Below are 27,644 nucleotides of genomic sequence, written 5' to 3'. Positions count from 1 at the left end.
GGGTGCCACACATGCCCACTCCATCACTCAGACTTTTATGGCCCTCAGAGGTGCTGCATTCAAAAATCTCTTCTACAAGGTTTTCTCACAGTTTCCTCCCTCCTCCCCCACTTCTCTCCCCTCAGAGCTCACCTCTACATAATTTCTCTCATTTCCAATCCGAGAGAGGCCAAGGCTCAATGGCTTACATGTCAAAAAATGACTCCAAATTCTATGCCAGTTGTTTGCTAGGAGACAATATATTTTATTTGCTATGTGGAGAAAAAGTTTACTCAAGTTCCAGCTGAGAGACTTTCTTGAAAAGACAAACAATTTCCACAGTCAATGGCCTTCTCTGTTCTTAACGACTGTGTGTCTGTCAAGGTTACTGCAGCCAGGGGTTCCCCTTTTTGTCTCTATTACATCTATACACACGTAATACATCAGGTTTTGCTATCTCCGTATTTCTGTGCTAATGGGAAGTGTCGAGTCACAGATAGACCCAGTCGATGTTGTTCTGCAATAAACTACAGCTTCCACCAAAAGTATATAGTTCCAACCTCTGCTTCCTCATCTGGGCAACCATTCTTGCTACAGCCAAATTCTCAGGGTTTCCCACTCCTGGAATTCAGCAGAACTTCAAGACACCCTTTCATGTACGAATAACACTGAAACTGCTCCACTGGGCAGGGGAGGAGTATGGAGCTCCTGTGGGATCCACTGAGTACTTTCATTGAAGGTTCCCACATTTACCATGCCTCAAATTGTCCCTCATTAATTCCCATAGGACATCTCTAGGTGTCCCAGGCAGAAACCTGGGGACCATCCTAAATGTCACCTGCTCACTACTGTTCACATTTAGTGGTCACCAAGTCTTTACAGTTCAGTTTCTCACGGAGGACTTGTGTCACACTCCTTGCTCCCCATTCTTATTGGCACTTATCTTAGTCCAGCTTCATTCTCCTCGTCCAATCCTGAACAGCCCTCCTCCTCTCCATTGGCTTTCAAATCCAGAATCTCCTCTCCTTTACTTTCATGAACATCGAATACATTGCTGAGAAGGTTCCATTTCTAATATGCAGATCTCAGCAGGTGGTCCTATTTTAGAAGTCCCTTCAACAATTTCAGAATGGGAGGCACAATCCTTTTAAAGGTCAAGGAGCTTCCTCTGCAGACCTGTTTCCCACGTTCCTTTTACACTCTAGTCATAGGTTGTGACCCTGCCTCACACAAGTTCACAATGCCGTTCCCTCAGCACAGAATTCCTTCTGTCCATCTGTTCTGGCTGACCTGTAATCATGTTTTGAGGCTCAGATCCAGGTCTCACCACACTACAGACTTCCCTCCCATTTGAATCGGGGATGGTCTTGGTGCGTGTCTCAAGTCAGGACAAACGTTTAAGAGATCCTATTTCCACAACAGAGTCCTCACATCAGGTCTGATGTTATGTGAGTCCCCTAGACCTAGAGGACCCCTCACCTCTGTCTCCCCAGGGCTCTGTAGGTGCACAGAAGCCTGATGGCTTACATAAGGACAAAAGTGAGCCAGGGATTCTCCCCTCATCACCTCAGAGGGCTCACCATGCTACTCTGACTAACAGATCTGTTCCTCCACCAACAGGCTGCCTTCTTTCTTGGAAAGAAATGACTTAGTCATATGAGACTTTCTTCTCTCTCCCATGTGAGATAAGAGCTGAGAGAGTACATTCAATTCATCAGCTACCTGGGGAGAAGGGATATTATAACTGAGTACCAACTTAGAATCAAGAGTCTATCCCCTGAGATAAGTCTCAGGGAAGCTTTTCAAAAGAACATGGAGACCTGGATTTAAACCATAGCCAGCACAGTTAGTCCAAACGTTTCTAAGGAGCTGCCTCCTAAAGGGATTGGTAACAGGGAAATTCCATATTCCGGCTCAGGTTGCTCTTTGAGGCTTCTAGTGGATACTCAATCCAGTGCTTTCCCTTTAGCCTAAAGCCCTACCTATTCCATACAGCCAGCCCAAACCATTAGGACAAGTGTTTACTAGAAGAAGCAAAGCCCAGAGATTCAGGAGGAAGCAATTAATCCTCTAAGGGTTTATTCTGCATGCTTGACCTAAGAGGTATGTTCCCAAGGGAGGATGGTGGCCAAGCTGGCTGGTCTGTCCAGATGAGAGGTAGGGCATAAACAAGCCCACTATCTCAGCCATGAACACCAGGTAGCCAGAAAAATGAATGCAATTATGGTGACTTTGCTTTTTTTTCCTCCCAAGACATGAGGTGACGGCGATCCCCAGGGGATTTGGGACTCTTTCAAATTCTATTCCAGCTTTCCTTGTTCTTGCAGACCAGGTGTTTGCCAATTAGAAAAACAGCCATTTGGTGTTGGCCCAAGTGTCTCTGTTCCTGCCAAGGGACCCAAGGCACAGGAATGCAGGCATGGGGGCGTCCACAGGAAGGCTCTTCTCAGATGATTCGCATCAGTCAGCTCCATAGTCCACTGCTCAGAAAGTGGGAATTGATTTGGAAATCTACATGATCATCTGCTCTTAGGCCTAGAGATCAAATGACAAATCCCTGGGATTGGTATATTAAGGGTTGCTTCTTAGATAGAACTCTAAGAGGCTATGCTGAGTAATCTTTGCTGTAGAGGAGTTCTTAGAGACCACTTTACAATAGGGCTGGCTAAGGAACATTTGTGCTCAACAAATACTGGCCCTATGCCATTTCAGAAGGCTGGTGTTTTGGGGCTTGGACATTTCTATCATCTGACACTGTCAGTTGAATTGAAAACGTATCCACTATAAATAGAATTCTCTATTATCAATCCTGTTCCTTCCCTTGAGATTTCCCATTACTTGCTAGTGTCCGTATACATGGATGTCTCCATCCACTTCTTTAAGAAAAGGTAAGGTCAACAGGTCAAAGAAGGCAGAAACACGTGCAAAAGGTCCTTCATTCCAACCAGCCACCAAAAAGCTTCTTTTTCATTGATACCTATGTGCTAGCAATGAAAATCTGGGATGTGACGCTTTGTCTGTGGGTTTCTGTGATTGACAAAATTTCAAGAACTCTAGAGAAAGGGGTCAAATGAACTTCTCCATAGATAACCCACGAGTTCAAGAAAGTGTTTTAACTTTTATACAAACAGAACTAAGCAAACAAAACCCAAACCAGTGGGATTCTCATTTTCAATTTCCCCCTTTGCTCATGTTTCTTTAAAAAAATGATACATTATCTCTATTCACTTCTTACCTTAGAAGCCTGAAAGCAAACATTTATCCACTTGGGAGAATGTGTAAGTATGTATCAGCCCTCCAAACAAGTGAAGGGGTAACAGGAAAGTAAAGTAAAAGGAAGGAAGGAAGCCTGTGTTCAGACACTAGGCAGTGAAGTTGGCATTCCTCCAAGCAAATGGCCTATTCTTCAGGGTCCACCTTGCTGGTCAACATGCAAACAATGCTTCTCTCGAGTTACCAAGGGAACAACATACACTGTCCTGGAATCAGGCTGCACAGACACTGAACCTCACACGGATGTAGCATCCCTTGGGAACGGGCTTTGCCCATCCTCCAACATCTTCAGTCCCCAGAGCCCCATGGAAGAGGGTTATACACACTATATGCCAAAATGACCCACTGCATTAGCCATTTTTAAAGACTCATGTTTATCCCCAGAGGAACACTTCAAGACACATCCTACTTCCAAGGGTCTCTCAGCACACGCCCATTGTGGGGAGGGGCTGGGATAGGGAGAAAACCATACACTGCTCAGAGGAAGGCTGGAGGCCAGCCTCACTCCCTAAGTTGCCCGGTTCCACTTTTCAACCTAGCTTCCTTTTAGATCTGGCACCGGAGAAGATGTGGGCATATACTCTGTGCCAGGGTCCCATCTTGGGAAGGGATGAGGTCAAGAGACTCTTTTACAAGGGGATTAGAATCGGCAAACCTCAGGACTGTGTGTCAACAGCAGCATGGAGGCCCCTCTCGGAGCCTGTCCTCAGCACTGTCCCAGAAGCCTGCCTGGTTATTGTCTCAATAGCTAACATTGTTATCAGCATGTCTCTGATGAGCATGCTCCCCTAAGGACTTCTATCCCTCTAACAACTGGCATCTACAAGCACAGAATGCATGCATCCTCTGTGAGCTCATCATTGGTAATTCAGAAATCTCTGTCTCCCGAGGAGGGTCTGTAGGAGAGGGTCCATTGATAGGCTATGGAGGAATATTTATTTAGGTTGAATAGACCTTTATCATCAATGTGCAAATCTACTACCCTGGTTAAAACATTGATGGTTCTCATGTCCCTGAAGCAGATGCAGAGAAAAGGGCTTAAAGATTTTTTTTTTTTTTGGACTTCAAACAAAAATGGAATATCACTACAATTCCGCATTAGGAAAAAATAAAGTAATAAAAGATCAATGGTTTTTCTTTCTGAATTAGTTATGGGTCCCTGGCCACAGCAAGGCAGAGGTGGAGTAGCCTGGCATCTTTTCAGATGACCCTATCCAGGATAGCAGGAGCCCTCATTGTCCATGAGTCAGCACACAGAAAGCACAAAGGAAGATGTTGACCTTTCTCGCTCTGGGTTCTGGGTTGGGGCAAGTGATCACTGAGCACTGATCTAGGATCAGAAATAGAAAGGTCAGGACTGTGTATTGACGGCAGCTCGAGGGCACTTTTGGAGCCTGCCCTTGGCATTGTCCCCAAAGCCTGCCTGGGTATTGTCTCACCAGCTAACATTGTTATCAACTGGAAGGAGACTTTCCAAGGCCTTTCCTCCAGTGCCAGCTCTGGAGTTCTGGAAGGCATGGCTTGAATGCAGGAGGAGCCTAAGGTGAGGGGCTGGACTCCCTCTCTCCTGTTGACCACCTCTCTTTCCCTCTTGGACTCCAAACCAAGGGAGGGCCTCTCAGATCCTCATGTGGTCACTCACCTTTCATACCACTACCTTCTTCTTGGAATGTGTTACGAGCAGTGGTCTGATCTTCTAAGTGTTCACTCCCACCACTTCCTGAAGAGGCTACACTGCTTTGTGGAGACAGGGGGGCATGATCGGATGGGAGGCACTGAGGTCCTCTAGCTCGTAAGTCCTCATGAGACATCCATCCATGTCCTAGAGGCTGGTTTGGCACATTCATGGGTGGGGTAAGGGACACAGATCGTTTCAAAGGGCTGTGGTGTGCCTGGCCTGAGAGAACTGGAAAAAAAAATAGAATGAAATAGGTTATTCTCCCCACTTTAGCCTGGGACGCAGAATAACCCACAATACCTTTGAACCCTCAGAGATACCATGACTAACTCCACTGCACTGATGATCACAGTGGGCTGATTGGGCCTGAGACTATCCTAGCCTCTGCATGGTTAAAAAGGAGGCTGTCTGGTCCAAGCCTATGGTGCTCACACATCTGGTCTTGTGAGTTTGGATCTGGCTTTATTTCAAACCTACAAAATCAGACTTTGGAGCAGTGGACCTACACAGTGGGCAAGGCTGACAGCTTCTGACCAAGGGGAAAAGAGCATGTGTTGGACAATTTTATGGTTTAAACACCACACATGAGGTTACCCATATTGGTACAGAGGGCTTGGAGGGACAGGTAGGCTGGTTGGCATTGGGAAATCTTTGGAGGGCTGATCTAGAAGCTGAACTACATAGTCTAAACAGGAGTCAAGAAACTGTCATCTCTGAATGGTGGTAGGGGCTCTAGGAGGGAAGCAAGCCAGCACTAACATGACCTCAGGGTATGGGGCACTGGCAGGCACACTGAAAGGGCTAATTCTTTTCCTTGCCCTCAGGGTTCATGTCAACTTTTATCTGGCAAACACCCTCAGGTGACAAGGCTTTCATTCAGCAGCCACTAGAGTGCTCCCAGTAAGTATGGTCAGTCCTTCCACACAGTGGGCAACATCTTCATGGTTCCTTTTTTATTTCCCAGAAAACTAGGAAAAAGCAACAGAATGCACATCACTGGCCAAATTAAATTGAAGGCATTCAAAGGAGGGATTCAAGCAACATCAATGCTGAGGGAGCCGATGTTACCCTTGGTTGGCTTTGATGGGTGTGTAGAGTGACTTTACAAAATAAGTCTATTCATAACTTTTCCCTCAGTCTATTTTGACTGCTGCTGTACTAATGTGGAACTGGGCCACACACATTTTTAAACATTTTCCAGGGAAGCCATTAAATTCCATCTCTAGCTCTAACCCCTCCAGTGAGGCATTTGCTGTCCCTACTTTCAGCCGTGTATTTCATTACCGGCAAGAACTTTCTGTGTTTTGCAGTAGGTAGACCAGATGGCTCAAATAGTGGAAGGCATTGCTTTTAGACTGTATTTCTGGAGGGATAGTACCTATGTAAGGACCAGAGCAGGTGATTAACATGACCCCACTTACAAAATAAAGGCCAGAGTCGAAGGGCAGACTGTTGCCAAAAAGCATATCCGAGACAGTAATGGTACGGTCTGATGGTTAGCTGGCAACCCTCTAAGAACAACAAGGTTCAATACTTGGGCGGTAGGAGAGGTCAAGGTTCCCACTTGACCTTGTGTGTGCAATCAGAAGGACTAAATAATAAAAAAAATTTCTTTATTAACAAATCAAGTGTGTTGTTGGTGGGTAGGGATGCTTTTGAGTTTAACATTTGTTTTCTACTTAGGAAATTTCTAATTTGAGTAGATCCTGTTAAAGACACAGAATTTTTATCTACCTTAAAGATATGTGAACATAACTTAAAAAAAAAATCCCATTAGGTTTGCCTTTCCACTAGATTAAAGAACAGAAAAGGCTCCTGGAAAATGCGCTTCTTCCCAATTGGAGAAGCATTGGCAAGAGAAAAACAAAACAAAAATAAGAAAATAGGAAACAGCAACAAAACGAAGAGAGAAAAGCTAGACATCCAGAAAATTCATTTCATGCCTGTCTAAGCATTTATGTAAAATTGGGCAGACGTGTCTGAAGCCTTGGAGCACCCGGACATTCTGACTCAGCTCTGTGGGTTTTTTTTTTTTTTTTTTTTAACCTCTGGTGGGGACTTCAAATGGCGCTGGCCAGACAGGACTACATTTCCAGATGCAGCTCTCTCTGCCCAGCTGCGATTCAAGTGAATTTGAAGCCACAGAATGGGACTTGCCAAAAAGGGACTGACCAGAGCAGGTGGGACCTGTGGTACTTAGGACGTTTAGAGGCAATCACAAAATTGATAAGCAATATCTATGCCTCATGGTTCATGGTAGCTGTTAGTATGGTATTTACTTAGGGTGCGTGTGCATATGTGCATGTGTGCATGCATGTATGTACCACAGCATGTATGTGGAGGTAGGAGGACATGTAGGAGTTGGTTCTCTCCTTCTACTTGTGAGTCCAGAGATTGAACTTAGGTTGTCAGGCTTGTCAGCAAGAGCCTTTACCCTCTGAGCCATCTCATGGGCCCCTCGTTTTGACTTGGATGCTCAGATTAATATAATTGTGTATGTAGTAGCTGGATCACACTATTGAATGGAGCCAATTTATTTTCTTGAGCCTAAAAGTTCCTCAGATTCCATGCTGCTTCTCAATCCTGGTGGAACGGCACACTTGGGAGGCTGCCAGTGTCCCAGAATGCCCCTGGTGATTGGGATTAGAGGTAGATGTTTTCCTCACTGAACTGGCTTATAGGAATTTGAATAGATACTTACAAAACTGTTTTTGTTTTCCTGAGCTTGAATGAAGTCAGAGGGGAGAAGGCATGAACTTGGCCTTTGCTTCTAATAAATCACTTGTAGTTAAGATGCCAGGGCCTTTTGTCCTGGTGACTTTCCATCAAAGGCCACCTCTTCTCTATCTGAGAGGGGACCCTCTGACCCTTTGGGCTGCCCACACTCAGGTCTCTCTGAAGTCATCTTGCAGGGACAGCTAAGCATAGAACCTTACAGAAAGCTTTGCTGACCATCACACTTAAACCAAAGGAAGACTATGTTGGGTAAATGCCCTCTTCTTCCCAGAAGAACAGACACATAACCAGTGCGGGCCTCTCTTCTTAATCTTTTCTTTCTAGATTTATTTATTTTTATTTTAAGTGTACGAGTTTTGTCTGTCTGCATGTCTGTGCACCATGTGTATGTCTGATGCTCTTGGAGGCCCGAGGACAGTGCCAGATCCCTAGGAACTAGAGTTACAGGGTGTTGTGAGCTGTCTGATATCAGTGCTGGGAACCAAACCTGGGTTCTCTGCAAGAGCTTCAAGTGCTCTAACCACTGAGGCATCATATCTCCAGGTCTATCCTCTTGTAGGGAGGAGACAGAAGATGAGAGATGACTTACGGTGAAGACAAACCTATAGGTCTAGGCAGTCTTTGGTGTTAACTCTCATTCTGGAGTACTCGGGTCTAAAGTGTCAGAGGGGGTAACTACAGTTCTAAACAGGTGTGAGACGAGTACATAGCCACAGGATTAGTTAGGTGGCTGGCATGGCGCCAGGTTTGCATTTGTTTCTAGAACTCACCTGAAACAGTGACCCACGGGGAAAGACGATAAGGGCATTCATAGGTGGTGGTAATAATAATAATAATAATAATAATAATAATAATAATAATAATAATAATAATAATAATAGTTTGCTTATGAGTTAAGGTGGAAGATCAGTAAAAGCAGACTATGAGAAGTCTTCCAGCCTGGCTGGAGGCTGCTGCCCCAGAAGGACTCTGGCAAAAGGCTCTAGAATGCACTTGCTTTTGACTGCTGTGTGGTGACCAGCGGCTAATGACTGCTTCAGAGGGCTGTCCCAGAGTCACGTTTTAAATGCTGCAGAATAAAGTGTGCCTTTACAAAACCTCCACAGGGATCAGGAATTGGCAAATTCTACTCGAGCCCCAAATTTATACTGCATCTGTGACGCTGACAGCAATGTAGGAGGGGCCTCGTGATGTCGGATGGCTTCGTCACGTGAGAACTCTCATTACAATCTGTCCAGGGGAGCACAGTCAATGACTCTTTTGCCCCTGAATCACTGAAATGAAACCCCCGGGATTGTATATAGTATGGATCCGATTCCACCAATAGCTTTAGGAATCTCTATAAGAAATCTCAAGTCTGTGCTCGTCAGTATGAGAAGCCTTACATACACTTGCCATTGGGATGTCAGAACTTGGGGAGCGTTTATAAATTCAAATGACCTGAAAGTAAACAGAAGATATTGAGCACGTCTATTTGAAATTTTTAAAAAAAGCAGCTAAAACCAGTCTGCTCTGACAGCCAAGCTGTATAGCAGCACTGAGGGGATCCTGACCCCATGATAAACTCCATCATACCCCTTGGGGCCAGCCAGCTTCTCTAGCCTCATCTTACCTCACGATTTTTTTTTTCATCTCCTAGCATCTTTGGTCTGACCCCCTTTCAACACCTTGGGAAGGAAACATGTGATAGTTGTCCATGGAGTCTGGCCTCAGCCTTTAGATTTATTTCTCATTTCCTTTAACCAACTTTGACTTTGCCTTCATTTTTAATTACTGAGATGAAATGCAGGCAAAAAAATTTTCAGCCTATTTAGGACTCATTGGAGAATATTAAGTAGAACTCCCGTTTCTGCCTCCTGGCAGAAGTAAGAGGGTTTGTGGGGGAAAGGCAGGCGGAGGATACTGCCCCTGCTGTCTCTCTGGTTCACGGTCAGGCAGGCTCTTATATGAGGGATGCAAGCCAGAGTCTGACAGTGCCACGCGGAGGAAACGAAACTCTGTCCTGATGCTAACAGAGGCCTTTTGTTGTGGGTCGAATACTTCTCAGCTCTTTTTAGTTTTGGGATTTAAAAGACATTTTTATGAGGACAGAATTCTAATTCTTGAGAGGTAGAAGTCTCTAGAAAGACATCACTCAATAATTTCAAAATTGAGAGGCATGAGCCCCTGAAAAATCTCCATGCACACCAGGACCATGTCAGTGAACGAAATACTGTGCTTTGAATTTTATAAGCACGTGGACAATTTTGGAATTAATTTGAGGTGGCTACTGATAAACGAAAAAGATCTATGCTAGGTATGCAGTTATTCTTGGTTCTGTTTTCATTTGCCTTAGCGGATCTGAGGTGGCATTTTTGTTTTAACGGGGACCTCACCCTTTTTGTTTATTTATTAACTCACCTAGCTCCTTTGTGTATTAACCCCGTGCACCAGCAATTGGCAGGCACGACTGCTTATGTCTTTCTTTCTTTTTTTTTTTTTTTTTTTTTTTTTTTGGTTCTTTTTTTCGGAGCTGGGGACCGAACCCATGCTTATGTCTTTCTTGAGAGACACTTCCCTGTGTAATCCAGGAAGTTTTAGGAACTGTCAGAGTACCTTCTAGGCTTGTTGTTCCAAGTTCAAACCAGCCAGGACTTCCCTTTGCCACCATCGGGAGTCTACGTCAGGCTTAGCATTTAGCGTTTTGACTTTTGAGGATGTTGGGTGTTAATGTTCCAATAAAGGCAATAAGGATGCCCACCTAAGTAACATGGTCCTCCCCTATCTGACCAGGTGATCTGAGTTCTCATCTCAAGCTTAGCTTCCATGAGTACAGAGATCCAGGGGCAGCTCTCAGCATTTTAGTGACCTACATTTTAAACTCCAGAAACTGCCTGTTTCTCGCAGAAATCTGTTAACTTTGAACTTCATCCCTTTATGTTATTTATGTGTATGGGTGTTTTATCTGCATGTAGGTCCCTGTACTATGTGTGTGCAGTGCCCAGAGAGGCTGGGAGAAGGCATTGGGTCCTGTGAGACAGGAGTCACAGAGAGTTGCGGGCTGCCACATGGGTGTAGGAAATGCAGCCTGGGTCCTGTGGAAAGACAGCTGATGCTTTTAATTGCTAGGCCATCGCTCCCAGCCCCCTTTGCTAAAACCTAGAATTTCTAGATGTTTGTATATTAGAGTGCAATCCAATAACATAATTAAGCTATAAAAAAGTCACTTTTATAAGAGATAGTTATTGTGGGATATGGTCATATATGTGTATATATATATGTACTTAAATATATATATATATATATATGAAAAAGTCATTGAAATGCTTTACTATGTGTGATTAAAATATGAGAAAAACTTAAAATATAAGTCATTCTAATTCAGGGATTGAAAAGGTAGAATAGGAGCCCAAATGTCTGCATATTGTTAAAAGATAATAACTTATTTCACAAATGAAAAGGACTCAGGTGACACGTTGTATGCCCTTAGGCATGACAAAGCATGGCAGAAGAGCACCCCCTTTTTGTTGTCCACAGTGCACTTTGACAAATATCCCTAGAGCTGCTCTCTCACCCCAGTTGGAGCATCAGGAGAACATTTGATGAAACCACTTCAGGGCTCACAAAACGCCTTATTCTGAAGTCTTACTGAAGGAGGTTGGTCAGTATGCATCAAGTTTAAAGCAGAAAAAGCTCAGCCCATGCTGCGTTTCAGAAAGGCTATTGTTTGAAAGGAATTGGGGTGGGTGCAGTGCTTCTGTCCCCTCTCTCAAAGGTCTAAATCTGCTTATAGTGCATAGTGAGGGTTCTATCCTGTGATTTGTCTTTAGAATTTCAGTGTATCTAAGCATTACTACCAGAAGTTTCCAGCTTAAAGAATGAAGTTCTACTAACACTGTTTTGGATGTAGAATTCTAAGCACTTATTTCTTTCTTTTCTCCCTTCCTTCCTTCTTTCTTTTCCTTCTCTCTCTCTCTCTCTCTCTCTCTCTCTCTCTCTCTCTCTCTTTCTTTCCTTTTTCGGAGACAGGCTCTCACTGTGTAGCCCAGGCTGCCCTCATACCCTCAGAGATTCACCTGTCTCATCCTCCCAAGAGCTGGGATTATTAGGCTAAGAACCTTAAATAAGACTTGAGGGTGAAATGGCTAGGTGACTTTGGGCCCTGGATTATTCCTCTTTGGATTTGTGGTCAGAGGCCCTGTAGTGGGAAGCTTTGGGAAAGAAAAAGAGTCACAGTATTTCAAGAATACATTTTGAAAAATACAAAGGCAGAGAATTTGATCAATGACATCATGCAAAAAGCCCCAGTAGGATTCACATTTATGGTCATGAACAGATTTGGGTAAGTAGGGGGGGAAGAGAAGAGAGGATCATTAGTTACTAGGTAGAAATTCACATGCACTGTCACCATTGCTTCAGAAACCAGGATCACAAGCGCATCCAGTCAGTCAAAAGCCTCAACTCCACATGCTTGCTCTCTGCTTCTTGCTCAAACATTTAGAAAACCAGTGCTTGGATTACGTGGACACCGGAAGAGGGTCTCCCAACCCCACTTCCTTTTCAGGGAAAAGAGAGAGCATGCCACAAAGCAGAGGTGCGGGCAGTAGAGGGGGTGCTCCCAGCAAGCCAGGGGTAGAAGCTGCATGCTTTCTGTGAAGAGAAAGTGCCTGTGGAGACCAGACCAGACCAAACCAGACCAGACCAGACCAGACCAGACCAGACCAGACCAGACCAGACCAGACCAGACCAGATCAAACCAGACCAGATCAGACCAAACCAGATCAGACCAGACCAGACCAGACCAAACCAGACCAAACCAAACCAAACTCTAGAAGAGAACACTGCAGAGAACACTACAACAATGTTGGCAAGTGGCTATGGCTTAACCCTTTTGCTCATGACATTTTTCCTCATACGATACTGAAATGAAACCATCTCCATGCAGGGTCAGCTTCTCAAAGAAGCCTTCCTGATACCATGATTCCCTGTCACGGTGTCAGCTCCTGTCACCTGCAGACGACTCAGCCCTTGAGCAGAACAGACACATCTGCTTTTGCCTTCGTGCTACCACTTAAATATTTGGGTTTTAAAGAACTAAATTAGAATCTTCCTGCAGACTTTTGTTACAGCATTCATCTTTAGAATATTTCATTGTCAGTTTCTATAATGGCCGGACTGGGTATCATCTGGTAGGCAAGCTATTTCGGATAACCGATATCACAACTTCATTACAGGGATTAAATCAGACCAAAACCTAACATAGACATTTTTCAAAAATCAGTAGATTCCCATTTACAATTTTTGTTTCAAATCATGTGGCCGTGAAAGGATTCATCCAGGAGCCTCTCGTGCGGTTCCATCAAAACCAAAGACAGTGGGAGTCACGTGACACGACTTAAGCAGGTGTCCTAGCACACTCAAGGGACCGTGGAATTGGTCCAGCCTTTCCCAAATGTGCACACCGGATTCATTTTTACTTTTCTGGTCGCCCCTCTACATTTCTCACTCAACAATTGCCATCCTCAAGTTTGCCCAAGAATTCCTGTTCACACAAAGCAATGTCCAGAAATGAGTTCGGACAGAAGGACAGGCTTCTACTTGTTTTGTTTATGACACCAGGAAAAGAAAACAGTGACCGTCAGCAGATTTAACCAGACATTTCTCTTATATTTCCCCTCATCTGCATAGAGAAAAAAATAATCACCGTGTTTATAGGGAACACTCAGAGAGGTCCTTCAAGGCAACCTTCTCCTCTAAACCCTTTTTCTGAAGAAGGCTCTCAAATTGCACCCCCTGTTCCACCCCCTCGCACACTGATCCAGGGAGGAGTGCTTTACCATTTTATATCCTAAAACATCTCATCTTCTTGGGTGGGACCCAGCAAGACAATCCATGTTTGTTATTGCAAGTAGCCAGGACTTGATTGAGCATCTGTCCCAAGGCCACGCTTGGTCAGAATTACCGAACACATCACAGGGTCTCTCTTAATATCGTGCCAACACCAGCACCAGATGTTAAGAGAAGCCGGCTAACTGCTTGAAAGGAGCTAAAGAGCTCTTGTCTTGATCTGACTGCAAAGTCTTCACTACCGCAAGAGCCGCACAGCTCATAAGTAATAGGGACAGGTGGCTCTTTTTTGAACAGCATTCAGGTGGAGTCGGCCATTGTTAGAGCATGTCTACATCGTATTACAGGGCATCCAAAAGCACCAGAAGTTCCACCACTTCTCTGAGTCTGAAACACTCAAGCCCGCCTTGCTCAAACTACCATCTTCCTTCTTTCCAGTGTTAGAAGAAGGGTTATACATAATTAGAAATGTATTATGTAGCTCTAATTCTTAATGTAGCTTCTCAGTAGGAGAATGAGACCCAGAGACCCAGCAAGGCACTAGCAGGGCAATTTACTGATTAGGGAATTGGTTCTTGTTTCCATCTAAATGTCAAATTCAACAGTAACACATACACGGCCATTCAAAAGAACCACAATTGGAGCTTATACTGATAATTAGATGAATTTTTTTTTGTTGTTGTTAATTAAGAAGAATTGGATGCTTTAGCCTCTCCTGGCTTCTTGATTGCATATGATTGCAGAATCACCACGTGATTCTGGACGAGTTATCAAGCTTGCATCCCAGCGCCCATTCCCCTCACCTTTGTCCTTCTCCTGAATGCTGAACCATCACAATCTGCCCCTGTGGGTTGGGACACGACAGGAGTGGTACTGAGTTTATGCCGTTGACTGGCTGTGGTCTGTGATTACACACAACGATTGGGGTTTTTGACTTGGGGCTGCCCTCATCTTTTAAACTGTACTCCTCTTCCCTACCCTAGAGAAACAGTCTTCTTCTCATACTTGCTCTCAACACGTCTCCTTGAGAAATAGCAATCCTTACTACCATAAGAGACTCCCAGAGCCAGGGCATAACTCAGTGCCCAGGGCAGGGGCAGGAGTTGAATGAAGATCCTTACTTCTTACTGGATAGTATGCTAGAGAAGGCTGGCGAGAGCCTTCAGATCCTGGCAACAGATAGAACAGGTCTGGATGGTCACTGGAGCGCAGTTGAGCCCAGATGCCTGCTCTGACTTAGGAATTGAGGGGCTCCTTTTGCTCCCTGTCTATTGCTCCCACTGCCTCTACCTGCCCGACAAGTTGTGTCTATTTAACAGTTTCTTATCAGTGATCGCCACCCCCTATGGGGGTCCTGTAACGGAATGTGGGGATTTGCAAAGAGGTTTAGTGGCACTAAAAGTTTTCTCAACATACAACTACCAAAAGTTCATTCAAAATCGAGCCTGTAACACATCTGAGGGGTTTCTGGCAACACTCAACCATATTATGTCAGATGACTTCACTGTGGCCTCCGTTCTGAGCACATAACGTGAGCAATTAGCGTCACACGCACGCGACACCACACGATGCCACCAAACACTGCCCAGAACACCTGGCTCAGATTCACAGCTACTGTAGGTTTTGGATGGCAGTGTTTTCCCTGTATGTGCAGGGTTTCTGCTCTCACAGAGTGTAATTCAGAGCCCTAGAGAGCCCTAATTTTACTGTGAAGCCCAGACGGGCCTTGAATTTGCGATCCTCCTGCCTTAATCTCCCAAGTAACCGGAGTTACAAGCCAGCGTCACAAAAGAATACTTGACTCTTAATATAAAACAAACATACTCATACATCCTATCACTTTGCAAGTTTGGTTTTATCTTTAATAGGTGATAAAATTCTGTGTATACTAAAGAATGGCTTTAAAATAAATTTCTTCATGGTTAATATCAGTGCATGTTTGATTTGCACAACTATTTTATATACGAAGGCCATGTAATAATTTCTCAGATGGGAAGTGTTAGGAAATGGAACATATTTAAGTAGCCATGATCTATTAAACATTTTGTTTTCTTTCTCTGTGTATTGCCTACTTGCAAAGTTCCCTGTTTGCTAAAACGCTGCTCATTACCACCAAAGCGATACTAACAGGCATCTCACAGCCACTCACAGACAGGAATGGCTAAAGCTGAGTCATCCCAACTCCCAGCTGGGCAAGGAGACACTTGCTTAGCTCTTCCACATGGAGCAGGTGTCCATGTGTTTTTGTTGGGATGGTCACTGCTTAAAAAGAGGTGGCGCTGAATGCTACCTTGTCGTTCTTGAGTGCAAAGAGCCCGTGATGACGTGCTGGTTGGCTTTCTCTCAATTTGATACAACCTGGAGTCATTTGGGAAGAGGGATTGCCAATATCAACTGGCTAACGGTAAGACTGTGGGGGTGCTTTCTTGATCGATGATTGATGTGGAAGGGGGCATCGTCCAGGTCCCAGACTACTGTGCTGGGCATCCCTGGGCAAGTGGTTCTGTGTTGTGTATGAAACACTGAGCAGACCCCGAAGAGCAGGGTCTCTGCTTCTGTCCTTACCCTCACTGATGGACCGTGAGGTGGAATTATAGGCTGGATGAACCTTTGCCTTTCCAAGTTGCCGTTGGCTATGGCATTTTATCACAGCCATAGAGGCTCTGACGACAATCATCCTTAGACAAATGTTTTGAATCCTAGACAATCGTGCTTTCTCTTGTGGCCATTTTTGCTCTTCTTAAGCAGGAGGAGGCAGGGCGAGGACAGCCCAGGGCTTCTCTGAACACGAGTCGCAGGCTGAAACCTCACGACACACTTTCCCCTAGCCCAGAGACGCAGCTGTTGAACGCACAAGTGATTCTCAATCAGAACCCAAGTGTTCTGCACCCAGGGATTAGCAGGGCTGGCACCTCCTGGGACCGTGAGAGATCAACCAAGCCGACACATCCTGCTGCAGAAAATCTGGTTCTTAGGTCTCTCCTGGGCTTACTGAATCAGAATCTGTATTTTTGCAAGGCAGCAGGAGATGTGAGCTCCCATTCTGGCTTAAGACACATTGATTATACACTGCTAGTGAGATTTTGGAAATTTTGGTTTCTTAAAAAAAAAAAAAAAGCACAGAAGTATTGTAAGAATATGTGGGGCCAGGGAGAGCCATTATGTGGGGACTGAGGGGGCAGTCTGGAGCAAGAGTGGGGTTGAGGCATGTCAAAGCCAGATCAACAGGAGTAGGGTCACCCCTTCCCCCCTCCCCACCCACATATCCTGACCCATGAAGCCTGGACTCACCCTGACTGTTGCCCCTCAGAGGAGGTCATGTAGTCTGGTAGCCAAGGTGGGCTTCCTCTCCTTTATAAGGTTATGTCCAACAGTGTCTGCAATTCCTCTCTCTATGTGAGGCATCCTGGTCCTGGACAGTGACGTACACTCTCTCTGAAGATTCCTACCCACTCCCCAAAGGTTTTAATAGCCCCTGTTCTCCAATTAAATGAGCTGTCTCATCGAAATCTGTCTCTTAAGAGTCTGTCCCCCTGTCCTCCGTGTGCTCACTGGACACCTGATGTGTCTGTCCCCCAGGCATTCCTGCCCTGCCCTTTCCGGGATCCATGGTTGTAATCTCCAGCTATCACACTGATAGGAGCAGGGAGGGAAGTGGAGCCAGGAATGACGAGGTTATGTTTTCGTTTTACTCCCAAGTGTGGGAAACGGGGCTGCTCCAGATCCTCTGCAGCAGCTGACTGTGATTTGACTCGTGCCAGCTACAGATCGTTTCTGCGACTATGTGATGTTTGGAATTCTGGGGATTTTTCAGAGGGTCTATAAGTGCTAGGTCCCGGAGTAGTATGGTGGTTTGTCGGTGGGTTTGTTGGTTAATGTTGGTTGTGGTTTGTTAAGCAGTCATGCACTAAGAATAAACAAGAAGAAATTAGATATCCTGACTGTGAAGATCAAACTTGTCCCTAGGAAATCGACATCTTTAATCAGCAGGGAGTAGTCTAACGATAACATTGCCCCTTTTCAACCCCTGACTTTGTTCAGGGATCTCTTTTCCTTTCCCCTCATTTTTCCTCTTTCATTTAGTGTTAGTGGGTGAAAGGGTGAAAGAGAAAGGGTCGGGGAAGGGTGGAAGAAAGAAGAACCCATAAAGTAGTCAAAGACCAGCTACACACACCCCACTCTGGCTTGCTGGGTACTTGTTCTGCTGACGTTGGCGTCAGGGGTCACCCAAAGCCAACACATCCTGCTGCAGTGAAAAGAACTTGGGAATTCAGTTGGAATTCACAGGATCCTTTCCTGCCTCAAGCCCCATCAGTAGCTCCCAGAAGCAAGGCCATGAGTTTGTGGGGGAAACATATTTACTATGCACTTAGGCATTTAGAAATTTTCGAAGCACTACAGAAAAACTGTTATCTGAGTTGTTAGAGTAAGATTAAAGCCGGAGAAACCAAGGCTGGTTATGGGAGAATAAACTCTGCCTGCTAACCTGATGGTTCTGACACCCAACGAAGCACGTTCAGCATAGGACATGGGCATGGACATGAGATCGTAAGAGGGGCAGTGCCCACTCTTGGTCTGTGTACTGGTGAATGCTTATCAGCTCTGCTCTGTCCTCTTTGATTGTGCCTCAACTTGGCCTCTACTTCTCTCCAACACTCTTTAGGGGGGCTTTTATACTCAGGACTGGATAGTCTCATGCAGCCTCAATAAAAGCCCCACCACTGTGTTATACCCCCAATGAAATTTCCATGTATTTTAAAGTGTTCAGATTTCACATTTATTTGGGAGGGGCATGTTACAGACTATGACCTACTTCCTTTTCCTTGTCTGTCCTAACATTTATAAGCAAGGCTGACCGACGAAATAAAGTTCTATTGGAAATTCTAAATCCTTCCACTAGATTCAGAAATCAGCTTGAGAACTTATTACAAGTCTGGGTGACATTTGGTCCCCCATAAACAAAACAAAGAGTTAGCGAAGGTGAATTCAACAGGCATTTATTGACATTGTCCACCATGCACCAGGCTCTAACAGCTGAGGGTCCAATGCTGAGGAAGCCATGATGCCCAGGAGAGGATCTCTCAGCCCCTCCCAGAATGGATCTTCCAGGATGTTATTAGCTTACCAAAACACTCTAGCTCATTTCGACATACTCTTTTCCTCTGCCCATTTTTTTAAATTTCTCTATATCAATGAAAATTGGCCTTGTAACACACGAAGAATGCTGATTGAGGAAGAGAAGAAAGCAGCCGCCAGCTCTCGGCAGGGTGGATGCTGGAGGACAGGAGGCACTAAGCTGATCCTTAGCTCCTGCTCCTGCCTGGTCCCAGTGCTCTCGTGTCTTCTGCACGTGTAGACTCTCAGGACATCATGGGTAAAGACTCTCTGCTCTGCTTACCTGTCCTAGGCTGGGGAGACTGTACTGCCATTTTCCCAAGTGCACAGCCTTTCACCCCTGAAGGATATTTTTCTCAGTCCTTTATTTTCTGAAGAATAGGCCACGTGACAGGGAAATAGCACAGTGTCAGCCGTTACTCGCTATGTTTACACACTGCTCCGTTTGCTCTCCGGGCAATGATATCTCATGAGGTGGACGATATCATCTCTCTCCCTATGCCCCCACTTCACAGACAGGAAGTTGAGGGCAGAGATTAAGGAGCAACGATGAGACAGCGAAGAGGCGACAAGAGTCAGGGTTTAAAGACACCTTTGTTCTAGTTTTTCTTTCTGTTATCTCCATTCTTTAGATCTACGTTCTTATTCTTTACATTGGAACCTTGACGCTCTCTAAATACTTGATTGTGGAGAAAGAAAATATATTATGTGATTTTCAGGCCAGTGCTCTTAAACCCAACCCAATAACAAAAATAACTTCAGGGTTAGACTGTCCATCCATCCATCCATCCATCCATCCATCCATCCATCCATCCATCCATCTATCCATCTATCCATCCATCCAACTATCCTTCTATCTGTCCATCCATCCATCTATCCATCCATCCATTCATCTATCCATCCAACTATCCTTCTATCTGCCCATCCATCCATTCATCTATCCATCCATCCAACTATCCTTCTATCTGCCCATCCATCCATCCATTCATCCACCCATCCATCCATCCATCCATCCATCTATCTATATACCCCTCTATCCATCCATGTATTCATTCATCTATACACTCAACAAATAGTATTGTTTTCTTTTTTAAGACTTAATTTTAAAATTAGAGATGGGGGGCAGACAGAGGGAGGGAGGGAGGTTGTTTTTCTGGGAAGCCAGAAGAAGGCATCAGATTATTCCCTGGATCTCGCTTTACAAGCAGTTGAGAGCCACCCCGTCTGCAATGGCGACAAGGAATCTCTAACCACTGAACCACCTCTTCAGCTCCACAAACTGCGTTTCTATGCACTAGTGACTAGGACTGCAGATGTCAAAAGACAAATCCGTAAGACACGAGGGCTACACAGATGCAGACAGCACTTTTTATCCTTTATTAAGCCACCCCTTTTCATCATTTGGGAGCACACAGTAGCCAGGAGCCTTAAGGCAGCACTGATATTCTAAACAACACTGCATGGCGGTTGCTGAAGAAGGTTAAAAAAAAAAAAATCAGGCGATTTCCATTTCCATCAGTTTGCCCCAGTACCTCAAGGACTAATGAGAATCTCTGAGGAGGTTCTGAATCATCATGGCCCTCCCTTCTATGGACAATGGATTAAGGAAGTGTGTGAGAGTCTAGAAACATGTCTCCTTCGCCTCTGTGGCAATGTTCTTTCCCTTGGCTCAAGTGGCTGTGCTATGCGACTGTTTAAAATCCACGTAGCCCAGACTCTGTAACTTGAGTTAGCCGTCGCCTACCCAACCACACAGAGAGCACCCCATTGCACTTGAGTTCTCCCCAAATGGCTCCCAGACGTCACGATGGGTCCACTCTGTGTGAGTTTTGAGGCTGAGCTAAGAGAGCATGTACACACAAGAAGCCAAACCAGGACCTTTTCATTTTAAGTTGGGTCCTGGAGGACCCATCAGAATTAAGAAAAACAGCCTTAAAAATGTTAAGACAACCAGAATGTTTTCCTGAAGGGAAATCGGTGCCTCAGGAACGGTTGGGTTCCCTCAAGTGAACATTCTGACTCACCAGGTAGCAGATGGGCGCAGAACAGGGATTTACATCCCTCAGTCAAGACTCCAAGAAACCCAGGAGAGGGCAATGCCAAGGTTGTACTGAACGGTGAGTGTTAATGTTGTTTGTGTGCCCAGTTGAGTCATCCTGATGGGATTTTAATGGTGGTGCTACATTCTTTTTTTAGACACTTCGGCCAAAAACATTATCTTTAGAAGACTAGAAAGTGTCGCTAACAGTGTGATTTGCTTCCCCTGTTTTGTTCGTTCATTCCTGAATTGTCACAACAGGGCAGACTCATAGGCTGAGGACGTAGGCCAGGTGTAGAGGACTTGTAACGTCCTGTGTGTGAGCCTTTAACACTGAACAAATACGCATGATTAAGTACGGAGCATCTATCCCACCCCTTCTAGCACTTGGTCAGCTAAGGAATCAAAGGCCTCAGGTATCATGAGCGTCCAAGATCGCTCAGAAGCCTGGACACTGAAGTCAAGCCTAGAATATCTGTGTTTGGTGTCTTCATAGTTGGTCATATCAATGTCATTAAAAAACAAAAGAGCCGACAAAAGGCTTGATTGACAGGGGATAATTTCTGCCTTCGTGGGGTTATAGCCTGCAGGACCCACAAGCTGAGGAGTCCATGTTTACACCACACATGAAGCACAGCGGAAACTGGGATGGCAGGGAGTGTTAACTGTCTGTTGCTGAGATTTCCAGAACCAGTTTTGCCTGGTCTCCACCTGGGATTTATCAGGCGAAGGCACTTCGTGTCTGTGGTTTCCTCGTTAGCTGCCTGCCACTGTTTGGTACCTCACAGGTCGTGGGACCCTCCACTTTTGGACATGAACCACGGCTCTGAACTCAGTACTGTCTATACATTTGCAACTATACATATGCAGTTACCTTCAGCCAAAGTCCTCACCCACGGAAGTCTTCTCCTCCTTGGTAGTCAGTATTCTACTCAGTCTGAATACCGTTTATTTGATTCTGATATTTGATATAAACTTATACTTGTCTGGCAGTGTATGCTCCAGGTTGTGTACGTAGACGAGGGCTGGCTATCATTCATCTTCGATATTTTTATGGATAGCAAACTATTCCTCACAGAACCGGTGTTTCAGAGGTAAGCTCTGGAGAGGTGGAGCTGAGAAAACAACCTTCAGGCCAAAGCTGTCTCCCATGCTGGACTTGAGTAGCAACTTAGCCTGAAGTAACGGCAGTTTGAGAGGATGCTTCCTGGATGTGTTCGGCTTCTCCATCCTAAGCGCCTTGGGGTCAGCCAGAATGACAGAGCCTCGCTTAAGGATCGAAGAACATTTCCTATTTCTTGCCCAGGTTTTGAGGGTCCTTTTCAGGAGTGAAAATCCAAGATATAAACATGAAATCCCTTATTATTCTATTCTTTAAGGGAGAAAAATTAACTGTGTGTATTGTCCACTTTAAACATTTGTCCAGGAAACCTCAAAGGCTCGGAAGATGCTTCTGTGCAGCCTGGGAGCCATGAGGAAGAACTTGGGCACCAAGAGGATGACAGAATTCAGAGCTTCCGGTTGAGCACGTGGGGAGCACTGCTTGAGTGGGCAACCATCTAACAGTCTGCCACTGGCCACCATGTCTCAGCTGCGCAGAGCGAACTGTGAGGGCAGAGGCACGACAGAAGCCCCAAGAAGCCAAAAATATGCAGCTGTCTCTAGGGGCAGCGAGGTCATCAACGGAAAACAGGACAGGGCTAGGGCTACACAAATCTCCACGTTCCCGTTTGCAGATACGCCTGAATGGAACGAAAACCGCCAAGGCTAGCATCATTTGCCTGCGAGGTGGCTACTTTCTCTGAGTGTGGGCAAGCACTCGCTCCCAGAGAACAGCTGAGCTAAGCACCCATGCTTACCTTAATGTTGGGATGTGCATGCAGCTCAGATCCACCTCTAGGCAATGGTGGGTGGGAATGACACAGTTGGTACTATTCTCAAAGGAGGGGTGCTCTTGAGAAGCAAGACTCAGGGTTAGCCAACAATGCTTTGATAGTCTTGAGTTTGGAGCTGGGCTCCCATGAGTAAACAGCTGTGGGTTTTTTTTTTTTTAACTTCTCCCATCCCCCTCCCCCCGCTTTACTGTTCTTGAGTAAGCTCTGACTTTCAGGTTAATATTTGTATGTAACATTTAGTCCATGTGCCAAAGACGATGCCGCCAGGCCTAGCAGAGTTAATGACAGTGTCACCAAGTGCAAAAACGACATCTTGACTAAAGACACGCACGTGTGAGCAGCTTCCGCACAGCGTAGCTCCCCAAGGCCTAACGACTCCAATGAAATCCCTCCAACTCCTGAAGCACGCTGTGATCTCAATGTTCTCTCAGGACAGCCAGTGGAGGCAGACCCAGGCGGCACTGGTGGGCTTGTGTCAACACATTCTCTCCTTCCAGCTCCTGACCATACTTGGGATGATTGTTCTTCTACGCATTTGCAAGAACAGCTGAGAGGCCAGACCAAACCATCATCATATAATGGGACTTGCTTACGACAGAAAAAAAAAAAGTTCCCCTCAATCATCCCAACGTACGGAGATCAGCATCTCCAGGAAAACACTCCATAAATTCTCTTAAATATATTCCAGCTTATGAATGGTGAGAGAGAATCTCGGGAGATGGGAAACCGGAATCTTCAGATTCGAAGCGTTCCTGCTGGTAAAGATTAATGAACTAAAACCAGACGATCTATACTACAAATCACAAGTTTAGTCAATGGGGAATGATTTGACTAAAACAGATGGTGTCAGGCAGCTTCGTAGGGGTATGGCACGATGTGAGATGCCGTCTCTGTGTTTTCTGTCAGATGCCTCACTTGGATGCTGACAGCAGACACGGAAATCTACTCTGATTCTTTGTCACTTCCCTTCTTTCCTCATAAGGAAGCTGATGTTCCAGCTGTGGCAGTGTTTGGAAGCCTTGATACCCACGGAGGCTAATCACAGACCATCTGGGGAACCTAGAATTGAGGGATAGCTCTTGATTTTGGCGCAGACTGTTGCTTTGTTTCGGTTTTGTTTTGAATCTACGGTTGAAAATAGCACGTCTCTGCCTCCACTGTGGCAACGTGGACAGGACTGGTAATGGTGTCAAAGTCACCAAATTCCCTAAAACAAAGGTGGCTCTCAACCTTCCTAATGCTTCAACCCTTTAATAAAGGTCCTCATGTTGTGGGGACCCCCAACCACAACATTATTTTCGTTGCTACTTCAAATCTGTAATTTTGCTATTATTATGAGTCATAATGTAAAATCTGATATGCAGGATATCTGGTATGTGACCCCTATGAAAGGGTCATTCAACTCCCAGAAGGGTCAAGACTCACGGGTTGAGAATCGTTGCCTTAAAACAGAGAGCCCTCGGGGCTGGGGCTTTAGCTCAGTGGTAGAGCGCTTACCTAGGAAGCGCAAGGCCCTGGGTTCCGTCCCCAGCTCCGAAAAAAAAGAACCAAAAAAAAAAAAACAAAAAACAAAAAACAAACAAACAAACAAAAAAAAAAAAAAAAACAGAGAGCCCTCAAAGGGTTCCCTAGGCTTCCAAAAGAATCCATCATGTGGGATGAAATCCTATAAAAATAGTTTCAAATGTCTGTCTGTCCATCTGTCTGTTTAAATGAAAGAAAGCCGAATGTGGTGGCACAAGTTAGTAGTAAGTTTATCGCTCTAGTACTTGGGAGGTTGAGCTGGAAGATCATAGGAGTTCTAGGCCAGCCTGGGCTACATCGAGACTTTGTTTCACCCCTTACCAGCGTATGTCTCTTGGAGCATGGCCCAGATTCTCTCCCCCAACCCCTCCCCCCACTAAGACCTGGACCAGCATTTCTTGCCTATGTCCTTTTCTTTCTAAACGGCAGAAACTGTAATGCACAGAGGTCCTTCTACTAAGAGACTCCAGTAGTTTTCTTCATTATCCCTGGGCTGCTCCCGCAGCGAGCCTGCTCCAGGCCAACCATCGCTGTTTTCTGTTAGAATGCATTTCTTCCCTCTATTCGCTTCCCAAGAATCTTCATGCCTCTACTAAGTAGACAGCAAGAGTGCTAGAGCGGAGAGTGTTCGCCTCCCCTAATCACAGCCCCCACTTCCTGCTTCCAGCAACCAGGTAGCATTTCCTTGTTTTCAAATCCTTTTTTAAAAATGTGAAGGAGGCCAAAGTCCCATGAGAGCTTTCACCCAAATGTGCAGAGAGGTGGATTCTGGCAGGGGACCCTCACAGCTCTGACTGCCACTCTCCTTCCCACCCTCAGGATCGCAGCATTGAGTACTCCCCAGTACTCTCTGGGATGGAGACTTTCCCGCCTTGAAAACATAGAATGAAGAGCCAAGAATGACCCTTAGGCTTTCCAAAGGCTTGGGAATCCCTGGGAGTCTATGCTCCTCAGAGCTGCACAGGGGGCAGATTACTAACCCACTGCCCTTTTCACTATGATGCATTCTTTTTCCTGGAAACACTCTGCATGCTCAGGACTGGTCACACTCGTGTGTCATGGATCTGTATGTTGGTGAGTGACATTGTGCTACGTAAGGGCTATTTCGATATTTAAATAATACTCTTACACTTACTACAAATTATTCCTGTTTAGTAGTGGGCTCAGAATCAGAACATTAATAGCTACCTTTACTTACTATTTATTCTTCCTTTAAAAAAAATCAGATAAATTTCAAGTTATGTATTAAGATTTAATATGTCACTGGGACAACCAGTATTTACAGGATACCAGGTATTATTATTATTATTATTATTATTATTATTATTATTATTTTATTAATTTACGTGCATGTAGTGCATGTGCCCAAGGCGGTGAGAGAGGACTTGGCTCCCTGATGCTGGAGTGCCAGGCAGGTATGAGCTGCCTGACGTGAGGTCTAGGGACTGAGCTGAGGTTCTCTACAAGAACACTGTGTGCTCTTAACCACTCAGCCATTTTTCCAGACAAATACTGGATCTTTCAAGGTTTTATAAGAGTCTTCTAATTCTTATTGAGAATTTCATACTTGTGTATGTATTTTGGTCAAGCCTACTCCTCATTCCTGCTTCTCCAACTCCTTCCCCTAGCCCCTGCCTAGCCTTAAACAAACAGAAAACCCGAGGCACCAATAGACATAAAGGTGTTAATGTGGCGGTGGGAGGGAGCCCAGCTCTAGACAAAGGACTCCAGCGACTGAGAAATGCTGAGAGCAGGGGAAATGGTCTTCCCCAGGGAAGAGCAAGCGGTTGGGGGTCAGCCCTTGAAAACACATACAAACAGGCAGCATTATACAGACGAAGTGGGTTGTATTTGTGTATTTAGGAGAGAGAGAGAGAGAGAGAGAGAGAGAGAGAGAGAGAGAGTGTGTGTGTGTGTGTGTGTGTGCGCGCGCGCACACGAGTGTGTAAGAAAAAGAGGCCATGCATTTGAAAGAGCGAGGAGGGGCACATGGAGGGTTTGGGGGGAGGAAAGCGAAGGAGAAAATGATGTAACTGCATTATAATCTCAAAAATAAAAGAAAGAGGAAGGGAATGTAAACGATACCGAGACAGATGAAAAGGTGGAATCATTATAACCGTTCATCCAATTAGGAGACCAAAGCTACCGGGGAAGAATCTGCAGTTACTGTAGTTGTATCATTATAATGACTCCATATTTCAGATGCACTCAAAAGAAACTCCTTATGTGCACAAGTGCACAAATGCACACACACACGAGAGAGAGAGAGAGAGAGAGAGAGAGAGAGAGAGAGAGAGAGAGAGACTAATTACAAGCTCTAATCGAGAGGATAGACCAAATTTTGGGGTGTGGGGTTGTGTGTATTGCTCATTAAACAACTGAGTAACAGGACCCCCCACAGCTATATATGTTTTGACTTGAAGAAGAGGGGTGGAAGATCGACTCCCCCACAGGCTCATGTCCTGAACATGCTTGGTTTCTAGCTTGTAGTGCTGTTGTGAGGGCTGTGGTGGCCTAGGCCATGGGGTCCATCTGCAGGGAGGAAGCCGTCAGGGGTGAGAGGGTGAAGGTCAGAGCCAGGCTTTGCTACTGTCCTGTTCTCTTCTTGGTCCTCATGGTATGAGCAAGACACCATCACATGATCCCATCATTCCTCCCCTCTGCCCTACCAGGATGGACTCCACCTTCTGAAACCATGAGACCCCCAATTCCCTTCTCCCTTATGTTTCTTCTGTCAGGGCTTTTATCACACAGAGCAGAAAAGTAATAAAATTCAATAGAAGACTATGGGGCTCTGGGCCCTAGAGTTGACTTAGTGAAAGGATGGAATTCAATTATCAGCATCTACGTGATGAGTCACAACCATCTGTAACACCAGTTCCTGAGGATCTCACACCCTCTTCTGGCCTCTGTGGGCACCAATCATGCAGGCAAAACACCCATACATACAAGGTAAGATGACTTTTGAAAATTCAGTGATGATGAAAGGGTGTATAGATACTCAAGTTTTAAGTTAAAGTGCTTACGGTCTCATTCCTTATTATTCGATGATTTAAATGGCTATTAGCACGAGAACATCAATTTCCTATCCTGAGCAGGTCAACTGAGAGGTCTTCTGATAAAATTGATCCCCATTTTTATAGATGAATAAAGGTGATTTAATAGTCAAGTAACTTATCCATGGCTGTACCCCTATCTATTGATCAAACGCCTTGTGGGTGCTGGGGAGGTGGTTCCGTCCCTGAGAGCACTGGCTGCTTTTCCAGAGAATGGAGGTTCAAACCCCAGCATATACATGACAGCCAACATCTCTCTGTAACTCCAGTTCTGAGGGATCCTACGCCCTCTCCTGGCCCATATGTGGTGCACAAACACACACGCAGGAGGAACACCTACATAAGTAAATTAAAGAAACCTAAAAAAAACAATAAAATAACACAAATCCCTCTGGTGTTTATATTAAATTTGACTATCCAAGATGGCACACACAGCCTTATAGTTCCCTTTATGTGACACCGTGTGAGGCTTGTCTCACAACATCTTCAGGGACTAGTGGTGCCCTCTAGTGTAGCATGGGACC

The 27,644-nt window shown here is 45.2% G+C and overlaps 1 protein-coding gene across 6 annotated transcripts in view; it reads right to left on the bottom strand.

Annotated features, from left to right (window-relative positions):
- Positions 1 to 27,644, bottom strand: part of Samd4a (sterile alpha motif domain containing 4A) — a 215,673-nt gene that overhangs the window by 47,932 nt on the left and 140,097 nt on the right. For 3 of the 6 annotated variants that reach the window (XM_039093258.2, XM_063274206.1, NM_001399774.1), the window contains 1 exon segment: positions 4,895 to 5,158. The exons of the other annotated variants lie outside the window; for them this stretch is intronic. In XM_039093258.2, the coding sequence (XP_038949186.1) occupies positions 4,895 to 5,158 (264 nt within the window). 6 annotated transcript variants of the gene reach the window in all.

Source organism: Rattus norvegicus, chromosome 15 (assembly GCF_036323735.1).
Source record: "Rattus norvegicus strain BN/NHsdMcwi chromosome 15, GRCr8, whole genome shotgun sequence".
Lineage (NCBI taxonomy): Eukaryota > Metazoa > Chordata > Mammalia > Rodentia > Muridae > Rattus > Rattus norvegicus.
Note: the sequence above shows the minus strand (reverse complement) of the source record. Positions and strands in the feature narration are given on the sequence as shown.